The sequence below is a fragment of the Syngnathus typhle genome, linkage group LG1 (assembly GCF_033458585.1).
Source record: "Syngnathus typhle isolate RoL2023-S1 ecotype Sweden linkage group LG1, RoL_Styp_1.0, whole genome shotgun sequence".
NCBI lineage: Eukaryota > Metazoa > Chordata > Actinopteri > Syngnathiformes > Syngnathidae > Syngnathus > Syngnathus typhle.
This window is the reverse complement of record NC_083738.1, coordinates 2,582,876-2,606,309: the sequence shown is the minus strand read 5'-3', so window position 1 is coordinate 2,606,309 and position 23,434 is coordinate 2,582,876. Positions and strand designations below refer to the sequence as shown.

The following is a 23,434-nucleotide window of genomic DNA, read 5'->3' as shown; positions in this document are numbered from 1 at the left end:
CCTATGATGAATAAAATATATGGACCTAGTATTCCCTAGCCCGGACGCGGGTCACCGGGGCCCCCCTCTGGAGCCAGGCCTGGAGGTAGGGCTTGAAGGCGAGGGTATGGTGGCACAGCCCAAAAAGAAATCGTGGGTTCCCCTTCCCATGGGCTCAACACCTGTAGGAGGGCCAAAAGGGTCGGGTGCAAAGCGAGCTGGGCGGCGGCCAAAGGCGGGGACCTTGGCGGTCCAATCCCCGGCTGCAGAAGCTGGCCCTTGGGACATGGAATGTCACCTCTCTGGCTGGGAAGGAGAAACGTTCCGACTGGTCAAAACCTTCAATTAGAATCCAGACTCTCATTGGAAGCTATAGGAAGCATTTAGAGGCTGTTGTTTTTGCAAAAGGAGGATCCACTAAAATTCAATCAGTCAGTCAATCAATATATCAATCAATCAGCTTTTATTGGCCAAGTTTGTGCATGCCAAACAAGGAATTCGACTCCGGTTGTTGTCTGCCTCTGTACATTTAAGTGACTGACAACATTCAGGTGACTTACAACAATTAACAAGGATGAGAATTTTCCGCGGATCCGCGGATTTCTGTTTTTTCTGTCAAAAGTATCATTTTCGTGAATCGTGAAAATCCGTTGAGAAATTTTTGTTCATATATGGCAGGGCAACGTTAGCCTCAGCGACTCGCGCGGGGGGGTGGGGGTGGGGATTGTAGACTCGTGGGAGGGGTGTAGGGAAGCGGGCAACGTTAGCCTCGGCAATTGCGAGCATTCGCCCGTCCCCCGCGACGGCATCTTACGGAAATCGTCTTGCCTCTGTAAACCTAACTAACTGGCAGCAGCGATGCGACACCATCCGCCTTATTTTCGGCAGCATTTTGCCGCTACTTTCGTCACTTCATTTCCACTTGTTAATTTACGCGGAGAACTAAGTGTTTTTACACCGCCACAATGTGAATTTGCGATTGGGTTTTCATCACTTGTAGACAAGTTATTTAGTTAGATAGATCTAGGGATATGTATGTGTACAGTCAAACCTCGGTTTTCGAACGTCTGGTTCTCGAACAAATGGAATTCGCACGAAAAATTAGAGATTTTTTTGGTTCAATTGTCGAACAAAATTCGGAAGTCGAACCTCGCGAGATGAGCCGAGAGGACCCGAAAAAACCCAACCGCGCGGCCCGGATGTCGACAGACCGTTATCGTATTTTCGTTACTTTGAGGGTTGTATTAACCCCTAATCATACCACCAAAGAAAGCAAGTGGGAGCAGTAAAGCCATCCTAAAACACAAAGACGCTCTTAACGCAGTAGGTTCACCTGCTCATCATTTGGGGAGCCATGTAAACTGCTGGTTTTGGTCCACTGTGTTTTATCAAGTCCAGAATAAATGCAGATTTTAGAGCACTACATGCTTACGTCTGCTGAAAAGCTCTATGGAGATGATTTCATTTTCCAGCATGATCTTGCACCTGCCCATAGTGCCAAAACCACCAGTAAATAGTGTACTGACCATGGCATTAGATTAAATTAGGTTAGATTGGATAATCCTTTATTATTCCCTCAATGGGGAAACTCCTGTGTTAGCAGCAGTACACTTAACATCATCAGCGGTCACTCGTAGTCTAGTATGACGGTCCTCCTTCTTGGTCTTTGTGGGTCTTCAGGTGGTTGAAGAGGCCGATCCTGGACCCGATAACTCTGGTGCAGTGTGGACAGGGGAATGTAATAGTGGTGGGTTTGGGTTGGGCCTGCTTGGTGGGGGCCCTCTCCTTTCTGCATCTGCGTTTGTCTTGAGCGGCATGGTAAAGGTCAACGTTATATTGCGCGGCGCCGTCACGGACAAGGATTCTCCACGTCGTCCTGTCTGCGGCCTTGTCTTCCCAAGTTTTAAGGTTTATGTGACACTTCTTCAGGTTTGCTTTTATGTTGTCCTTGAACCTCTTCTTCTGACCTCCCGGGGCCCTCTTCAGTGAGCTGGGAATAAAGAACTTGTTTTGGGAGGCGAGAGTCAGGCATGCGGATTACATGGCCAATCCATCTCAGTTGGTTTTGGGCAATGGTGGCAGTGATGGTAGGCAACCCAGCCTCCTCCAGGACGCTGATGTTGGTGCGTCGGTCCTTCCAGCTGATCCTGAGGATTTTCCGGAGGCATCTCTGATGGTAGGTCTCCAGTGCCCTTAAGTTCCTGCTGTATGTGGTCCAGGCTTCTGACCCATACAGAAGGGTGGGGAGGACCACAGCTTTGTAGACCAGGATTTTGGTCTTTGCTTGGAGGTCACGATTCTTGAAGACTCGCTTGCGTAGCCTTGAGAAAGCCCCACTGGCACAGCTGAGGCGATGGTCAATTTCATCATCAATGGTGGCTTTAGATGACAGGAGGCTGCCAAGATAGGGGAAGTGGTCAACCTTTTCCAGTCGGATGTCATCAATAGAGATGTTTGGGGGCGGACAAGCAAACTGCAGTTTGGTAGTGGTTGGTGGAGGATTTGGGTCTTTTTTATATTAATGGCCAGACCAAGCTGTTTGTATGCCTTCGCGAAGGCAGACAGAATACTCTGTAGGTCTACTTATGACAGGGCCACAAGGGCATTGTTGTCCGCATACTGCAGCTCCATGATGGATATGGTGGTGGTTTGACCTTTAGCCCTGAGTCGGTTGATGTTGAGGAGTTGACCGTCAGTTCTGTACATGATTTTGACTCCGTGGGGCAGATGCTTGCTTGTATGGCGGATGATAGCAGCAATAAAGATGGAAAATACTGTTGAAGCGATGACGCATCCCTGTTTGACACCTGTGTCAACCCTGAAGGGTTCCGTCTCGTCTCCACTGCCGCTGAGCACTGTGGCTGACATGTTATCATGCAGTAGTCTCAGTACTCCGATGTATTTGTCTGGGCAGCCAATCTTGGATAGAACCAGCCAAAGGGGCTGACTGTTAACTGAATCGAAGGCTTTGGTGAGGTCTATGAAGGCCATGTATAGTGGTTGATTTTGTTCCCGACATTTTTCTTACAGTTGTCGAACAATGAAAACCACGTCTGTGGTGCCTCTGCTTGGGCGAAATCCACTCTGAGACTCAGGAAGGATGATTTCTGACAGGGGGGTGAGTCTGTTGGCCAGAACCTGAGCGAGGGCTTTACCTATTGTGGAGAGGAGAGAAATGCCACGGTAATTCCCGCAGTCTGCCTTGTCTCCTTTCTTGAATACGGAGACGATTAAGGCATCTCTGAGCTGCGCAGGGATTTCCTCTTCTTCCCAGATTTTAAGAAGCAGGGCATGGATGTGCCTGAGAAGGTGGGGTCCGCCTTTCTTCAAGACCTCTGCTGGAATTCCATCGGGCCCAGCAGCCTTGTTGTTCCTCATCTTCCCAATGGCATCCTGCAGCTCGTTCAGGCTTGGTGGCTCTCCCATGCTTTCAGCTGTGGGCTGTTGTGGTAGTTGATCAAGAGCCTCCATCTCAGGTATAGTGTCCCTGTTTAAGAGTCCTCGTAGTGTTCTTTCCACCTGTTTGCAATTGCCTCCTTGTCCTTCAGCAGCAGGCCATCCTTTGAGCGAAGGGGGGTTAGGCAGCGGGGGCTGGGACCATACACCGCTCTTGTGGGATCAAAGAAGCCTCTCGTGTCTCCAGAGTCAGCAAGCTGCTCGATCTCCAGAGCCTTCTTTGTCCACCATTGGTTCTTCAATTTCCTAACCTGTGTTTGGACGGCTGCCTTCGCTTTGGCATGGGCTACTCTTTTCACCTTGCAGTGGATGTCATTTTGCCAGGTGATGAAAGCTTGCCGCTTGTTGTTAATTAGCTGCTGGATCTCAGTGTCATTCTCATCAAACCAGTCTTGATGCGTCCGCTTTTTGTGCCCGAAGATTTTTTTGCAGGTGTTCATTATGGTAGTCGAAAGTGTGCTCCAGTGTGTTTCAGTATCCTCTGGGTAGTGGTTGGGCAGCGCTGCACTATGAGCCTCCTGCAGCTGTTGTTGCTAGGCGGTGTCATTCAACAGCTCGATGTTTATTCTTGGCCGGCATTGTCTTTTCTGCATCCGCTTTTTCCGCATTAGGCGGATGGACATGATGGAGCGAATGAGGCGATGGTCGGTCCAGCAGTCGTCTGCACTGGTCATTGCTCTGGTGTTTAGGACATTGCGGCGGTCTTTAGAGCGGACAATGACATAGTCGATGAGATACCACAGTTTGAAGCGAGGATGCATCCAAGATGTTTTGAACTTGTTTTTTTGACGGAAAAGTGTGTTGGTGATGACCAGGTTGTGTTCTGAGCACTTGGTTAGTAGTAATGTGCCATTAGAGTTTGTGTTTCCAACCCCTTCCGTCCCAGCGTACCCCTCCATAGGTGGTGGTTTCGTCCCACTCTGGCGTTGAAGTCTCCAAGCAGGATTAGCTTATCCTCCTTGGGGACTTCCGATAGGACTTTGTCTAGGTCAGCGTAGAAGGCCTCCTTATCTTCGTCCTGTGCATCAAGTGTTGGTGCATAGGCACTAATGACCGTGGCCATCTGATTGTTGGCAAGCATCAGGCGTAGGGTCATTAGGCGCTCGTTAATGCCCACAGAGAGTTCATGGAGGTGGTTGATGAGGCGGTTCTTGATAGCAAAACCCACACCATGGATTTTTGGCTCAGTTGCAAGTTTTCCTTTCCAAAAGAAAGTATATCCACCTTTTTCCTCCTTCATCTGCCCTTCATCTGCTAGTCGGGTCTCGGAGAGTGCTGCGACGTCGATCTGGAACTTCCTTAGCTCTCTGGAGATGATGGCAGTTCGCCTTTCAGGTCGATCACTGGCTTGGTTGTCCGTTAGGGTCCGCACGTTCCAGGCTCCAATGTGTACATGTTTTTGTTTCTGACCGCGTGATGGTGATCCCTCTGGATGCGGTATTCCAGACAGGATTTTGTGAGGCAGGCTATGTTTAGGGTACCTTTTCTAACCCCCTCCCCTAAATGGGATGAGCAGAGTGGATCCTAAATAGGGCTGCTCAGTCATGGGCGCAGCTGCCGAGAAGCTCTTCTGCCTCAGTCCAAGAACTTAACGACTGAATCTAACACCCACTGCCTGTGTGCCAGGTTGTGGCTAGGGGCTGCCAGACCTCACTGTCCTGCCCCCGTTACCACTTCCTGATCGGCACAGGACTTTGTTGTCCAGGATCTAAAATGGAATACGTTCCCTTCAGGAGGACGCCTGCGCGTGATGTCTTTTAACGTAGGGAGACTGATGCGCCTTAGCAGAGAGGGGCCGGCATCCAATGGCATGGGTCCATGACGATTGGAGACCACCCTCTGTTGCAGCCTTCGTCCGCCTTCAGTACCATTGTGACTCACAGTGTCATCCTCCGCCACTCCCTCCGTTGAGGTCTTTGGATCGCACTTTGTCTGGAACCTCCTCTTCGACCTTACCGCCATGGTTGAACCTACCACCTACCTTAGAGATAGGGTGAGAAGTTCGGTCATCCGGGAGAGACTGGGAGTAGAGTCGCTGCTCCTCCACGTTGAGAGGAGCCAGATGCGGTGGCTCGGGCATTTTATCAGGATGCCTCCTGGATGCCTCCCTGGGGAGGTGTTCCGGGCATGTCCCACCGGTAGGAGACCCCGGGGACGACCCAGGACGCGCTGGAGAGACTATGTCTCTCAGCTGGCCTGGGAACGCCTTGGGTACCCCCGGGATGAGCTAGATGAAGTGGCTGGGGAGAGGGAAGTCTGGGAGTCCCTCCTGAAGCTGCTGCCCCTGCGACCCGACCCCGGATAAGCGGAAGAAGATGGATGGATGGATGGACGTCTCTCCTTCGCTGCTGCAGCCGTATTAGATTTAAATACGTTCGTAGGCTTGCCGTCAACTCCAGTGTGGTAAAATAAGATGATCTGTTTTTCCTCAGTTGTCATGGTGAGTCATGCTTGCAGATCTAGTTAAATTATTTATGTTGTTATGTACGTAGGTAGGTAGATATTTTTGCCTTTTACACTTTAGCTGGTAACCAAAACGTATACTATACACAACAATTTTAGATTGAGGTAAAATGAGAGAAATGCTAAATATTTTTGCAGTTTTTACTGGGGCTGGGGAAAAGGTTGACCACTTTAACCAAATCGATCAAGAAAAGGGTTGACTTGATGTCTTTTCCCCTGGTTTCTTGATTATTCAATGAATGGCTCGTCGGAATAATCAATCCAAAATGATTCGTTAGTGAGAGCCCGACTTTTTTTTCCTTTTTTTTTTTTTTTTTTTTTTTTTTTACAAAAGTTATCCTTCCAAATGGCTGGAAACATCATCAATCGTACTTCATCGGCCACTTCATCTATGCCAAAGACTTAGTTTGAATTATTATTCTTTAGTTAGTAGTATTTGATAGTGGAGCAGGCACCCCTCTAGTAATTTTGTTGTTGCTTTGTTGGTCTTAGATGTTGTTAGATGGTTGTCAATTCATAACGGATGCATTTCATTATTAATTCTCTGCGTTGTAGGATTTTGACATTGCTGGCCAGTATGACACCATGGTTCCAGATGCTGAGTGCTTAAGGATTGTCCATGAAATCCTCAGTGAGTTGGACCTTGGGGACTTCCGCATCAAGGTAACATCACACAGATCTTTAAATATCATTTGTACTTAAAAGTAATTAAAAAAGGACATCCGTGTTTAAGGTCAATGACAGACGCATCCTTGATGGGATGTTTGCTGTGTGCGGTGTTCCAGGTGATATGTTCCGTACTATCTGTTCAACAGTGGACAAATTGGACAAGGTAGGCAGAATTTCTTCTTTGTGTACACTACCTCTTCACTTGGCAAAGGAGCATTTTAAGTTGACACCGCCACGACCATTTGTAAACAGATCAAGCCTATATACTTTTTACCCAAATTATTTCTGATAGGCAGGATAACAGTCTAAACATTCATTTAGCATGAGAAAAGGGAGGAGAGCGCAGCACCCCATCCCTTCCTCTTACACACGCACACGCACACGCACACACACGCACACACACACACACACACACCTCTGCTCAGCCAAATTTATTGTGTGACATTATTATGTCACGCACCAACATGATAATGACAAATTGACTCCTACAGTACTAAACCCACAGACCACATTTTCAACAATGAACATTGTGTGCATTGTCTCACACAGACAAACTCTCAGTTCAACAAATTCCACAAACAAAAACATAATTTACATAATAATAATAAACATAATAAGTTTTTTCACTTACTATGTGTGGCGGGACAGACCATTCGTTTTAGTTTGTCGTTTTCAGGAGACAAGATTTCAATAACGTCACTGAGGCATTTTTTAACAAACTCCACTTCATTGTATGGCTTTTTAGCCCGTGCAATGTTCCAAGCCAGTTGAAACAATGCAAGTGTGATAGTCTCTGAGTGCTTTGTAATTTTTTTGAAAAACTGTACCTACTTTTCTGCCTGACTTTTCAAAGTGTCCAAACTTGTGCTTGCGAAATTCAGTCCCTTTTGCAAAGTCCTGATCGATATTGGTATGAAGTGAGCTGAAGCGGCGCTGACCATTTGAAGCTTTTAAATGCGCTAATGACGTCCGACATATCAGGAAGAATGGCTTGCCATAGCGTTCAACAAAAAACAAGTTTAACTCTGTTATAAACGTCATGTGTTCATCGTCATATATTCGTTTAGCTGTGCATTTTTTCCTTGCCATTTTGAGAGCAAAATTGACACTCCTCAAATAGGTGTGCCCCTCCTCCTTTGCGGGATTTCACATCACGCGCATGCGCGTTTGACCAAAATACCATATTGAACTCAAGCGAAGCAAATATGCACGAAAAATAAACACAAATGTTGATATGAACGTAAAAGAGCCGCATGAAACCAGCCAAAGAGCCGCATGTGACTCGCGAGCCGCGGGTTGGCCACCCCTGGCATAGATGGTGGTGAAATTACATTTTATGATCAGTAGATTCTTTCAAACATAAAATTCCAACTTTAATACTTTTTTGTCACTATCTACTGGAATACTTTTCAGTCCTATGACAATCAACTTAAATGACTTTTTTTCTGTTCTCTACTTTTTAATGTGCTGCTGCTTATCTTCCACTCATCTATGATCCATTGTCCACAAGATGCCATGGGAAGATGTCAAGAGAGAGATGGTGAATGAGAAAGGCTTATCAGAGGAAGCTGCTGACAAGATTGGGGAGTACGTCAGTCTGCATGGTAAGAGCACAAAACAAATCATGTGACTTCTCAGTGACATTTTGCCCCTGACCCGATTGTGGAATACAGTGGAACCTTGGTTAACGAACGCAATCCGTTCCGACAAGTCAGTTGGTATCCGAAATGTTCGCAGTCCGAAGCAACGGTCCCCATAGGAAATAGTAAAGCAAATTGAAATCAAAATTTAATAATAATAATACATTTTTTATTTATGAGGCGCCTTTCAAGGCACTCAAGGTCGCCATACAGACTTAAAATAGCATAGAAAATGACCGGCAGCAAGTCGCGCCAGTGTTCACTCACATCCGGTAGACACAATTACAACATATTATCAAGATAAAAAAAATGTGACCTACTTACAGGACTGTCTCAAAAATTTAGAATACTCTGATAAAGTTTTTTATTTTCTGTAATGCAATTAAAAAAACAAAAATGTCATACATTCTGGATTCATTACAAATCAACTGAAATATTGCAAGCCTTTTATTATTTTAATATTGCTGATTATGGCTTACAGCCAATGTTCCCTTTAAGCTGCGCGCGTGCGCAATCGCGCACTGCTCGCACATTCTCAGCGCACAAGAAAATCTATCCAGCGCATAAACAACATGGAAGCGAACACGCAGCGTTTGACGTCCCATTACCAAGCCCCCCCCCGGAAGCAAAGCAAACACGCAGTGTTTGACGTCCCATTAACAATACCCCCCCCCGGAAGCGAAGCGAACAAGCAGCGTTTGACGTCCCATTAAACATTGCACAGGGAGCATTGCTTACAGCTTAAGAAAATCGCAAAATATTAGAATATTTCCTCGGACCAAGTAAAAAAAAAAAAATGATTTATAACAGCAAAACCAAATCAAACATTTGAAAATTTCCATTAATGCACTTAGTACTTGGTTGGGAATCCTTTTGCACGGATTACTGCATCAATGCGGCGTGGCATGGAGGCAATCAGCCTTTGGCATTGCTGAGGTGTTATGGATGCCAAGGATGCTTCAATAGCAGCCTTTAGCTCATTTGCATTGTTGGGTCTGGTGTCTTTCAGCTTCTTCTTACAATACCCCAGAAATTCTCTAATGGGGTTCAGGTCAGGGGAATTGGCAGGCCAATCGAGGACAGTAATGCCATGGTCAGTACACCATTTACTGGTGGTTTTGGCCTTGTGGGTAGGTGCCAGATCATGCTGAAAAATTAAATCATCATCTCCATAGAGCTTTTCAGCAGACGGAAGCATGTAGTGGTCTAAAATCTGAATTTACTCTGGACTTGATGAAACACAGTGGAGCAACACCAGCAGCTGACATGGCTCCCCAAACCATTGCTGACTGTGGGAACTTCACACTGGATTTCAAGCAACTTGGATTTTGCTCCTCTCCAGCCTTTTCTTCAGATTCTGGCGCCTTGACTTCCAAATAAAATCCAAAACCTGCTTTCGTCTGAAAAGAGGACTTTGGACCACTCTTCTTTTCCATAGCCCAAGTCAGACGCTTCTTCCGTTGTCTTGAGTTCAGAAGTGGCTTGAGCATGGGAATACGGCAATTGTAGCCCATTTCATCTTCACAATGCTGTTAAGACGGCGGTCATCTCTCTTGGTTGTGCAGCGCTTCCTGCCACATTTCCCCCTTCCAACAGACTTTTTGTGGATGTGCTTTGAAACTGCACTCTGAACAGCTTGCTCTTTGAGAAATTTCTTTTTGTGTCTTACCCTCCTGATGGAGGGTGTCAATGATGATCCTCTGGACAGCAGTCAGATCAGCAGTCTTCCCCATACTTGTGATTTAGTTTACTGAACCAAGCTGTGTTTTTCAAGGTTCAGGAAACCCTTGCAGTGGTTTCGAGTTAATTAGACGATTCAAGTGATTAGTTGAATACCCTACTAGTATACTTTTTCATAATATTCTAATATTTTGAGTTAGGATATTTGAGTTTTCTTAAGATGTATGCCATAATCAGCAATGTTAAAATAATAAAAGGCTTGCAATATTTCAGTTGATTTGTAATGAATCCAGAATGTATGCCATTTTTGTTTTTTTAATTGCATTACAGAAAGTAAAGAACTTTATCACAATATTCTAGTTTTCTGAGACAGTCCTGTATACACTACGTACAAAAAAGCTGCGTTAGCTTAGCTCAGGCGCTGCGCTGCCACTTGGCGTGAGCCATGCGCGTGTCGCCGCTGAGGAAGTTGAGAATGGTCTGCACCAGCTCGGGCAGGTTGTAGTCGTGCTTCCAGGCCCAGTCGCGTTTGGTGTTGGAGTCGTCAATGTCCATCGGCCAGGAGTCGGTGATGTCCTGCCGGACGGGGTCTACGTTGTACGAGACCTCCAGCTCTGGCACGTGCTTGCGCAGCTCCCGCACCAGCGCTTTGGGCGAGAAGCTCATGGCGTTGATGTTGAACGTGCGCATGCTGAGCGTGTCGGCCGGCACCTCCAGCACCTCCAGGGTAGCGCGCAAGCAGTCGTCGATGTACATCATGGGAAGCCGCGTGTCAGGCCGCAGGAAGCACTCAAACTTGCCCGTCTTGAGAGCGTCATTAGCCAGGCTAGCCAGGATGCGTTGGCGGGGGCTGCTAGCAGGCAGCCAGCTGGTAGTGGAGGTTGTTGCTATTCTGGCAGCCAAAAGATGCAGGGAGTTGCAAAGAGATGCCAAAAGGTAGCAAAAAACACTAAAATACTAACTTTAAAATTGATTTTGAAAAGTAAAGAAAGGGACTAAAACTAAGCTAACTCTGGTGGAGGAGCGGCGAACATTCAGCGCCTGCGTCCTCTTATTTAACACAAAAAAAGAGAACAGTTATGGTACAGTAAAATGGAGTAAACAAAGGAAAACTTGACGATTTGACTGCAAAGTTATGTCGTGGGCGAGTGAATGGCGGCAGTGGTGGTGGTGGGCGGGGGTTACTGCTTGGAGGGTGAATCCCCTGCCGTCAGTACACTTCCCTTCTCTGTCGCTTCGAAGGAAAGTACTTGTCAAGCGTCTGTTGCTGTTCCTTCTTTAAAATCGTTGAAATTGTCGATTTCGACATGCCGTATTGTGCCATGATATGCAACACATGCAACGCCCTCTCAAACCTAGCTATCGCTTCTTTTTTCAAATTGATTGTTGACAGTCTTTCTCTTCTTTGGAGCCATGAGCAGTATTCTGTGATTGTTACATACACAATTCTCCCTTGAAACTAAGGAAGTGGTTCTTAACCTGGGTTTGATCGTACCCAGTCTGTCTCAGGGTTTCAGCAGAGCCTCCACTGGTCCGAACACACCTGATTTATCGTGTAAATTTGTGATGACGCATATCTAAACTGGTCTTGCAAAGGCAACAGCAGAAGTCACACTTATTTGCAGGTATGTAATTTGTTTTGAGTTCATGCATTGTGTTGGTTTTGTACTTTGAACAAGGCGACGTTCATGCATGGCTCATTTTGTGCCCCAGTAAAAAAAACGTGATGTCTTGAATTTGAAACAATTTGATTTTTAATTAAAGAGGGGTTCGGTGAATGCACATATGAAACTGGTGGGTTTCGGTACCTCCAACAAAGTTAAGAACCACTAAACTAAGGTTTGAAGGGTATGTTGCAGGCGGGTGTGTTCTGGTGTGACAAACATCCGTTTTTGTTCGTCGGTCTTGTATTCCTCGCAGAGGGTGACATAGCTGTTCGCTAACCTAGACGTTGTTTGATAACCGTGGCATTTTTTGTTGTTGCGAAATCTATGATCGTTATCCGAATTGTTTGCTATCAGAGGCGTTCGTTAACTGAGATTCCACTGTATATCAGTTTGTAGGTAAAGAGTGCAATTGTACGAGACTACAAATATGAATTGGCAGTGTTTATTTGTTTGCTGGAAACAGCTGATTTTTAAGCCCCATCCTTACCCCTTAAGAGCAGTTTGAAGAGAAACATGAGGGATTTCTATTACAAGTAATATTTTAAAATAATCTGGAATTAATCCATATTTATCCACATACCGTATTTTTCGGACTGTCATTTTTTTCATAGTTTGTGTGGGGGGCGACTTATACTCAGGGGTGACTTATATGTGAAATTATTCACAAATTTTCAAAATTAAAAAATTGCGATGTCGTAAAACCACGATAAACGAACCGCAATGTAGCAATTTTAGAACTTTTATTATTATAACAATTTTTCTATAACAAGGTACAACATCTAATGTTTTTAGAACTCTTATTATTATAACGTTTTTTTTTTGTAAAAATGTACAATTGTACGCACTGCAATCGTGTGGGCACCCCTTGCCTTCTGCTGGCGTGTGGGCAGGTTTTGTGCCATAGTTCCTCAATTTAGAAGTTTTATTTTGACTTTTCCTTTTTTTTAATTTGGGAAAAAAAGTCTGCGATGTCGTGAAACTGCGATAAACGAACCACGATGTAGCGAGGGATTACTGTATTGATAAACTAAAATGGTGAACAAGCTACCAATATCAACCAATTATGTTGATAGAATCAGGGCTGTGGACTCGGTCAGACATTTGCACCGAGTCCGGCCTCTTGACCACCGAGTCTGAGTCCGATTCCGGCTATCCTTTTTTTCTGTTAATTCATGTGACTGCTTAGTCTTTATTCAAGGATAATTTAGATCAAAATCTAAATAATTACAACAGCTTTGTGATGGCTTTGTCTTTATTAAACATATAAACGAATACAATAAACAGATACTTTCAAATTTTAATCATTAATTACACCATTATAGCTCAGACATTTATCTAAACACAAATAATTAGTGACGACCCCACAACTATCGAAACACATCAAAGATATAAGATGGGTGACATAATCGTCCTTGACATTGGTACATAATGTAAACATTAGCCTAAGTGCAACTCAATGTGGCCGCATTGATCGTAACTTACGCTCCGTTTCCCCCCAAATCTAGAGGCAAAACATTGTTCTCTCGCTGCTCCCGGCGTCTTCCATCTTGGCTGCGCGCGGGGCATTGTGGGTCTTGTACGTGCACGCACGCACGCAGGCAGGCGCGGGCACGCACGCAACAACTAAATTTGTCTTCATAACAAGCAAGTAGGGCTGTGGACAGTATTCCTACGCGCATTCTCAGCAGCATGATGAAAATAAGATTGAACGTATTTTTTTTATTGTCGGACTCGGTGGACTCGGTCAAAATCATCACCGAGTCAGAGTCCGGCAAAAATGACAAAGTCCGACCGAGTCAGAGTCTCCGAGTCCACAGCCCTGGATAGAATATACCACCATCAATTTGTAGCGAACATGTCACCTTTCATCCTAATTAATGGTCAACCTAGATCGTTGAATCCTGTCTAGCTGTTAGATAATGATTACCGTATTTTTCTGACTAAAAGTCGCTCCGGAATATACGTCACATAAACCACAAAATGCACAATAAAGTGGAAAAAAAACCCATATAAGTCGCTCCGGAGTATTAGTCGCATTTTGGGGGAAATTTATGAGACAAAATCCAACACCAAGAACAGACATGAACGAGCAACAACAGGCTAAACGATACGGTATGCCAGTGCTTCTCAAATAGGGGGGCGCGATGCTATACCTGGGGGGGCGCGTGTGACCCTGGGGAACAGGCTTTTTTTTTGGCAGTACTAGAATAAAGTGTAATTGCGCATTTACTACAGCAGGGGGCAGTGGCGCTCTCATTGTTACTTCTGTCACGTTTGCAACAGTGCAACATTTTACGACTTACAAGATAAGTTAGGATAGTCACGGTGGGGAGGGGGGGCGCGAATAGTTTTCTTCTTGCTAGGGGGGGGGCGTAACAGAAAATAATTGAGAAGCACTGCGGTATGCTAACGTGACAAACACAAATGAGAAGCTGAGAACGGGCCTGATGTAACAATAACAGTTATTCAAATAACTATAACATAAATAACACCTTTATCAAACCATCTGTGTCACTCCAAATCATTGAAGCCATCAATCGAGTTGGTCCTCCTTTATGTCAACAAGTTCGATGTCAGCGGCGCGTTGCAGTTCACATTTTTCTACAGGCCCACATAAAATATATAATTTATAAACTATGTATGAAACAACAATAATATAAACAACAATTTTAGCGAACCATCCGTGTCACGCCAAATCAATAAATCCATCAGAATCTTCGACGTCCGTGTCCCTTGAAAAACAAACAAACAAACAAACAAACAACACAGCTGTTGACGCCGGAAAGACTACGTGTGCCACGGACGTCAGACCAGATATATCAAATAAACGTAATATGAACAACAATTTTATTGAACCATCTGTGTCACTCCAAATCAATAAATTCATCAGAATCTTCGTCTTCCGTGTCACTTAAAAAAAACCACACAACTGTTGATACCGGAACTACGTGGGCCGCTGACGTCAGACTAGATATCCATCCATCCATCCATGCATTTTCTGAACCGCTTAGTCCCCACGGGGGTTGCGGGCGTGCTACCAAGCATGTTTTTGGGATGTGGGAGGAAACCGGAGTGCCCGGAGAAAACCCATGCGGGCCCGGGGAGAACATGCAAAGTCCACACAGGGAGGGCCGGAGGTGGAATCGAATCCGCACCCTCCTAACTGTGAGGCGGACGTGCTACCCAGTGCGCCACCGAGCCCCCCAGACTAGATATATCAAATAAATATAATATAAACAACAATTTTAACGAACCATCCGTGTCACTCCAAATCATTACATCCACCGGAATATTCAAACTCTGTGTCAAAAAAACAAAACAAAAAAAACCTGCTGTCGATTCTGGACCTAGGTGTCAGTTGGCGGCTCCAATCATTCCACAGATCTACGTATATAACTATAATGTAGCGTTACCAAAGTACCAGGCAAGACATGGGTTTGGTAACTGGCTCTTCATTTCACAAATCAAGAGCTCAACATGTGAGCTATTACACGCAAGCGCCCTGGATCGCTCTTTCCGCCCCACCCCCCTGCTACCCTAGAAAATCGGAAACTACCAAAGTCTAACAACATACACGTTGCTACTTTAAACAAACTACCGTTTTTTTTCCGTGTATAGTGCGCAAAATTTAACTAATTTATTGTCCTAAAATCCGGGGTGCGCATTATACATGGGTACAAACAATTTTTTAATTTTTTTTTTTTATTATTATTATTTTTTTTTAAGTCCCAATGATCGTCACACACGCAGGGAGGCAATGGGTCCCATTTTTATAGTCTTTGGTATGGTCTTAACTAGGCTGGATGTAATTTTTTTTGTTGGCGTTGATTTCTCCGACTGCCCGTAAACGCACCACCGCGCTCCGTGCGCGCACGGGACAGCAAACGAGCAGGTGATCGAGCAAGCCTTGTCTGATACGAGAGCATTGCGGTCGCATGGAGCGTATTTGAAGTGAACAGCAGAGAAGAAAGGAACAAGGCAAAGTGTTGTGAAATAAAATGCACAGAACGGATGCGCAAGACACGTCAGCTATATAAAGAGCGAGAGTTGTTTTCTTCCTATTAGTTTCAATTCACAGTTTAATAGTAGTTTCAATCAGCAAATAACAAAATGCGTATTACAGGTAATAATATTATTTCACAACACTTTGCCTTGTTCCTTTGGTCTCTGCTGTTCATCCTAAAACACAAAGGCGCTCTTTAAGCAATGCGACAGTGAGCGCCCGGCGCGCTGCGGTTGCGCGACCGCACCAAATTAAGCTCCCTGCGCAGTGCGCACTGAGGTCCACTTAAATTTTAGAAAGTACATCAGGACTTTAAAAATATCTTCTAAATTTCAGCGACGGCTCTGTCACAATAATCGACCAGCGCGGTGCAGTTGGGCGGTCGGCGGCGCGCTACGGTTGAGCGTTCTCTCTCGCGCTCTCTCTCTCGCTCGCTCTCGCACACACGCGCACACACGCAAACCGGATATCATACGGAGGCCGCCATTACAGATGCGCAGAACGGATGCGCAAGACACGTCAGCTATATAAAGAGCGAAAGTTCAGTTCTCTACCTAAATCCGTATTACAGGTAATATTTTATTTCACAACACTTTGCCTTGTTCCTTTCTTCTCTGCTGTTCACTTCAAACACGCTCCATGCGACCGCAATGCTCTCGTATCAGACAAGGCTTGCTCGATCACCTGCTCGTTTGCTGTCCCGTGCGCGCACGGAGCGCGGTGGTGCGTTTACGGGCAGTCGGAGAAATCAACGCCAACAAAAAAAATTACATCCAGCCTAGTTAAGACCATACCAAAGACTATAAAAATGGGACCCATTGCCTCCCTGCGTGTGTGACGATCATTGGGACTTAAAAAAAAAAAAAAAAAAAAAAAAATAAAAATTTAAAAAAATTCATAAAAATTGGGTGCGTATTATACATGGGTACAGGCTTTTTTCCAGCATCAGCATGCCATTTTTAGGGTGCGTATTATACATGGGGGCGCACTATATACGGAAAAAAACGGTATATATCAAATAACTATAACATAAATAACAAGTTTATCGAATAATCTGTGTCAATCCAAATCATTAAATCTCCCGACTTCGGAAGTCAGTGAGGCTCCAATTATTCCACAGTCATAGTGCGCCCTCATGCGGTTTAAAGTGAAAATAACATGTGAAGTGATCAACTACTTCCAGCGGACCGCGCGCGGCTCGGCTGACGGCGCAGCGCGACCTGGTACCGCCAGAGTTCCAGGCGGCCGGGAAGACATTTAAGCGCTGCCGCTGCAGCTGCGGCGGGGAGTTGCCTCCCTCCGGTGGACACGACGAGTAAATACACCAGCAATCGCACTTACGTATACTAGTAAGTGAACTGTTAATGATCAAGTAAAAATTTGTGAAAAAATTCACATATAAATCGCTCCTGAGTATAAATGGGGGGGGGGGGGGGGAAACGCGATTTATAGTCCGAAAAATACGGTACCTGTTTTTGTGTGGGACCCATGGTGGTATTATTGTGGGACAATGTTGGGTAGAGAGCCACATCTATTTTTTTGTTACCACAGTTATTATGAACATGTTGAATTGCAAATGACAGTGTTTTTATCGGCGGCTAATATTTGGAGGTATTTAAAATTAGGTAAGGCACCTGAGACAGCTACATGGTCCTCTGACCAGCTCAGTGGCCTAGGGGTAGAGTGTCCGCCCTGAGACTGGAAGGTTGTGGGTTCAAACCGCGGCCGGGTCATACCAAAGACTATAAAAATGGGACCCATTGCCTCCCTGCTTGGCACTCAGCATTAAGGGTTGGAATTGGGGGGTTAGATCACCAAATGATTCCCGAGCGCGGCACCGCTGCTGCTCACTGCTCCCCTCTCCCCCAGGGGATGGATCAAAATCACATGGGGATGGGTTAAATGCAGAGGACAAATTTCACCACACCCAGATGTGTGTGTGACAATCATTGGGACTTTAACTTTAACTCTGAACCTGGAATTCAGTTGACAGTGTGCATTTAGTTGCATCATATTTGGCCGTAACTGTCGCTGATGTGCTGTGTTTCAGGTGGGTAAAAATGTTGAAGTGATGGTTAGAAATTGCAACACTGTTGGTAGTCAATAATTAGCTCTCCATAATGTGATTATTGTACTTAATGTAGATTTTGCGCACATTTGTGAGCATGAAAAAGTATGACATGGTGACATAAATGCACCTGCTCTTTGATAGTCTCAGGGTTCTGTTTAAAGCGCAGAGAGAACCATGAAGACAAAGGAACACACAGGCAGGTCCGAGATACTGTTGTGGAGAAGTTTAAAGCCGGATTTGGATACAAAAAGATTTCCCAAGCTTTAAACATCTCAAGGAGCACTGTGCAAGCAATTATATTGAAATGGAAGGAATATCAGACCACTGCAAATCTACCAAGACCCGGCCGTCCCTCCAAACTTTTATCTCAAACAAGGAGAAGACTGATCAGAGATTCAGCCAAGATGCCCATGATCACTCTGGATGAACTGCAGATAACTACAGCTGAGGTGGGAGAGTCTGTTCATAGGACAACAATCAGTCGTGCACTGCACAAATCTAGCCTTTATGGAAGAGTGGCAAGAAGAAAGCCATTTCTCAAAGATATCCATAAAAAGTCTCGTTTTAAGTTTGCCACAAGACACCTGGGAGACACACCAAACATGTGGAAGAAGGTGCTCTGGTCAGATGAAACCAAAATCGAGCTTTTTGGCCACAATGCAAAACGCTATGTTTGGCGTAAAAGCAACACAGCTCATCACCCTGAACACACCATCCCCACTGTCAAACATGGTGGTGGCAGCATCATGGTTTAGGCCTGCTTTTCTTCAGCAGGGACAGGGAAGATGGCTAAAATTGATGGGAAGATGGATGGAGCCAAATACAGGACCATTCTGGAAGAAAACCTGTTGGAGTGCAAAAGACCTGAGACTGGGACGGAGATTTATCTTCCAACAGGACAATGATCCAAAACATAAAGCCACATCTACAATGGAATGGTTCACAAATAGACGTATCCAGGTGTTAGAATGGCCAAGTCAAAGTCCAGACCTGAATCCTATCGAGAATCTGTGGAAAAAGCTGAAGACTGCTGTTCACAAACGCTCTCCATCCTGAGCTCGAGCTGTTTTGCAAGGAAGAATGGGCAAGAATTCCAGTCTCTCGATGTGCAAAACTGATAGACATACCCCAAGCGACTTGCAGCTGTAATTGCAGCAAAAGGTGGCGGTACAAAGTATTAGCGCAAGGGGGCCGAATAATATTGCACGCCCCACTTTTCAGTTTTTTATTTGTTAAAAAAGTTTAAATTGTCCAATAAATTTTGTTCCACTTCACGATTGTGTCCCATTTGTTGTTGATTCTTGACAAAAAAATAATTTTTTTATATTTATGTTTGAAGCCTGAAATGTGGCAAAATGTTGAAAGGTTCAAGGGGGCCGAATACTTTCGCAAGGCACTGTAGATAGATAGATCCGCAGGGGGAAGAGAATAGTTCTGAATAAATTAGATAGGTCAACAATTAATAATTAAATAAATCAAATAAATAAACAATAAACAATGTCCTGACCGTGAACATGCCCGGAACTCCGGCGACGAGTTAAAAAGTCTCACGGCATGGGGAAGGAATGAACCCCTCAGCCTCTCCGTTGAGAAAGACTGTGTCAACAGCCTGTCACGGAAGCTGCTCATTTGCCCAGTGGCGGTGCTGTACAGTGGGTGTTCGGATTGTCTTTAATTGTCTTTGATGGACAGCAGCCTGGCCAACACCTGCTGTTCTGCCACAGACGCCAGATCAGGTAGCTCTGTGCCCACAACAGAACCCGCTTTCCCTCACTAGTTTGTCTGGGCGGGAGACATCCCTCTTCTTGCCGCTGCCCCCCCAGCATGCCACTGCAAAGAAGATGGCTCTCGGGACAACATATTTGTAAAACATCTGCAGCATCGACATTGAAGGATGCTAACCGCCTGAGGAAGTACATTGTCATTTCTTGCACAAAGCGTCCACATGCGCGGACCAGTCGAATTTGTTGTCGTCCACATGCGCGGACCAGTCGAATTTGTTGTCCAGCAACACTCCAAGATATTTACAGGTCTGCACTATCTCTACACAGTCTCCATTGATAGTCACTAGCTCAGGACGAGCCCTGGGCCTCCTAAAGTCCTCCACCATTTCCCTGGACTCGGCGGTGTTTAAGTACAGGTGGTTGGAGCCACGCCAACCAGCGAAGCGCTAGACCAGGCCCCTGTACTCCTCCCATCCATCTCTAAAACAGCCAACAATAGCATTGTTGACCGCAAACCTGTGCACATGGCAGAACTCGGACTTGTAGTGGAAGTCAGATGTGTACAGGGTGAACAGGAAGGGAGAGAGCACCGTTCCCTGGAGTCCTCCTTGCCCCTCAGCATTACCACTGACATTCTATGAGTTGATGAGTGATGAAGCCATTTCTGCGACTCGTGGGCTGCTGATATCTACTTTTATGTTTGTATAATCTACAGTTTTGCATATGACATGGATATAGTTTGAGTTAGGACAATAAGTCATGTTTATAGAAGGTGACGGGACATTGGGAAGTCTTATGCTATGTGTATCCGTAGACAGTGTGCAGTTAGTTGCGTCATAATCTGGCTGTAGCTGTTGCTTATGTACTGTGTTTCAGTAAAGATACCACTTTAAAAAAAAAAACCTAAAAAAAACCGCATGCTTGGATTCATTCATGTCCATGCCTGGGACAATTGGGTCCAGTACACTGTAATGGGCAAAGTTGCTCCTCCAGCATTATACTGTCAATGCTTACTTCCATTAGACGTTGCCCCAATCTTGCAAAATAAAACCTGAATTTAATGTCCATACAATACAAGTGGAGTGAACTAATGCTCTTTTGCAAGGGAGGCATTACCATTGACATCCCTCTTTAGACCGCTTTATAATTTTAGTGGGCTCGTTACTGCCATACTAGTAGACCATTTATATTTTACTTGGCCAAATGTGCCTAGGGACACACTGGGAGAAATCACTCTGCCGCCTGTGCACTACTACAAGAGCACATACGTATATTCGAGAGTGCACTCTGGTCCCTTTAGTTTCTGAGCACAGCCAGCACTGTCACACTGAATCCCCACTACAATTGAAGCACCTAATACGGGCATCACCACTCTGTTTTGGAGGCACTCTGAATAACCAAATGGCAAATTTGAGCAATGTAGTTTCTGAACGGTCAGAGTGAACTTGTTCCCTCACAGGGTTATTTCCGAACCCGCCCTGGTAGCTAACTTGCGTGATAGCATGGTACGGAACTCTTGTACTGCAACACCGCTTAAACCATCCGGAGTGTTAGCGACAAGCTAACAAATGTTCCATAAGAATAAACCAATTTCTTCGATGCAATTCGTCTGATACAACTACTCAAAATACATCCCCAAGAAGTGAAACCATGGCGCGCACAGCACTCAAATCAGCAGAAAGACTGATGCTAATGTTATGAAAACAAAGGCATCAAACATAGACGTGCAATAATATGAAAGTGAAATACAGTTTATTCATTTGTCATCTCAAGCTTACCGCTTTACTGTGTCTGCCGTTTCCATTGATTGTTGGAACTGAATCCTCAATGAAACGAAGTCTTTCGGCAAATCTTTTTCTATACTGAAAAGAGATTTCGGAAACACTCGTCCTTGAACAAGCTGGACTTCTTGCCCACAGATGTAGGAACTCTATCTTGAAAAATGAAATTTAACTTTGCACTTCTTTGAGGTTCTGATGCTGGGGGACGATGTAATGAGTTTTGTGGATGAATGCATCCAACAACGGAACATTTTGATCTCTCCACTTTGGCAGCCTTGTGTTTGGACTACCAAAGTCTTCGAGTAATAAAGATGGCGTATTTGCGAAACCGTTTGGCTGTACCTATTATCTTGTTTGGTAGTGTCGCCCCAAAGATTGTGATGTAATCAATAAAAATACGTAATAGAAAATGAATAAAACTGAACGTAGTAAAAATTATCCCCCAAACGGATTATAAAAGTATCTCTGCAGCATCTAGAGCAGACATGGGCAAACTACGGCCCGCGGGGCCGTTTAATCCGCCCCGCCAAACCTGAATGAATTGTATTATAAATTTTTTGGGGGGTCATTTTCCCTGCAATGACTGTTTCCCCAGTAGATGGGGAAGCGCCCGCCCGCGCATTTACTCCCGGGAGCCGTGTCAGAAAGCTCGCTGCACACTCCCAACTGCGTGTGCGTGCATACTCGGTAGTACGTAGTTATTTCATCTATCAGTGCCGAATTTCGAGTGTAGGCTGTGACGTCAATATTCTCTTAAGTTTTCAGATACAGTTTGACGCTAATGCCACCCACAAACCTTCCCCTGGAATCCTTCCATTAAAATGAGTGGCCCGAAGAAAAGAAAGGTGGACACTGAGTGGCGAATGTTATAAAAAAGTGGACAATTTAGCTCAACCTACGTGTGTGAGAAGACGTTCAACCACATGAACGTCAACAAAGCCCGTCACAGATCTAGGGTTAACGGACCGACACCTTGGCTCTATCCTAAGAATTACCAAAACAAATTTGACTCCAGACTATGATGCACTAGCAAAAAAGGGAAACCAACAATACTATTGATTACTTTATTTGGATGTATTCTTTCACTGATTCTTCAAGATGATGTATTTGGTCAGAATGTTTGCCGTTGGATGTGATTTCGCCTCATTAGATAAACATATTTCATAAATCTGACCTGCAGGCGCGGAAGTGATGGAAAATGTTACTCATCATAACAGTGTCGTATTTAATAAGAATCACTGATAGTAGTTTTTGGGTGAAATGTTTTTTTATGCGGTTAATAAATGCATTTGTTTTCAAAAAGCTGTTTTTAAAATCCATGCTTTAGTATCTACTAAAAGTAAAAACCTTTTATGCAATGACCTTTACATGTCATTTATATTACTTACCACAAACACTACATCCATCTGCTCCTGGTTCGGCCCCCCGTTCAAAATTTAGAACCCAATTTGGCCCGCAAGTCAAAAAGTGTGCCCACCCCTGATCTAGAGGGATTACCGTTTTTTTCCGTGTATAGTGCGCCCCCATGTATAATACGCACCCTAAAAATGGCATGCTGATGCTGGAAAAAAGCCTGTACCCATGTATAATACGCACCCAATTTTTATGAATTTTTTTTATGAATTATTTTTTTTTTTTTTAAGTCCCAATGATCGTCACACACGCAGGGAGGCAATGGGTCCCATTTTTAAAGTCTTTGGTATGGTCTTAACTAGGCTGGATGTAATTTTTTTTGTTGGCGTTGATTTCTCCGACTGCCGTAAACGCACCACCGCGCTCCGTGCGCGCACGGGAAAGAGGCGTGCGGACGTGAAAAAGGCGGCTCTGTATGGGAGAGACGTTGAAGAGGAATAGAAACACCCTTGGAAACCAAAACTTGGTGATTTCAAGTTTCATTTCGAGGGACATTTGTCACGTCTCGTCCCCAGTTTTGCTATGTGTCTAGGTTGCCATAGTTTCTGTTCGCGTCGCCCCTCTCTTCCTGTGTCACCTCAATCGATGTAACGTGTTTTGTATTTAAGTCCTGTCTGCCCCTCGCTCACCGTCGGATCATTGCATGTGTTACTGTCATGATGTCTGTTTGCTTTCTGTTCCTGTCTTTGGTAATGTCACCCTGTCTTTTTGTTCCACGACTTTGTCGGTCAGTCCTGTTGTTGGTTTTGTTTTCTAAAAAAAAAAAAAATTAAAAAAAAAAATTTAAAATTATTTTGTACCCATGTATAATGCGCACCCCAGATTTTAGGACAATAAATTCGTTAAATTTTGCGCACTATACACGGAAAAAAACGGTAGATTAAACTT

The 23,434-nt window shown here is 44.8% G+C and overlaps 1 protein-coding gene across 8 annotated transcripts in view; it reads left to right on the top strand.

The window, feature by feature from the left end:
- The window catches only part of hars (histidyl-tRNA synthetase), a 94,827-nt gene that overhangs the window by 25,153 nt on the left and 46,240 nt on the right, over positions 1-23,434 (top strand). For all 8 annotated transcript variants that reach the window (XM_061285633.1, XM_061285647.1, XM_061285618.1 and 5 more), the window contains 3 exons: positions 6,454-6,561; positions 6,632-6,730; positions 8,078-8,171. In XM_061285633.1, the coding sequence (XP_061141617.1) occupies positions 6,454-6,561; positions 6,632-6,730; positions 8,078-8,171 (301 nt within the window). The remainder of the gene's footprint in view (positions 1-6,453; positions 6,562-6,631; positions 6,731-8,077; positions 8,172-23,434) is intronic.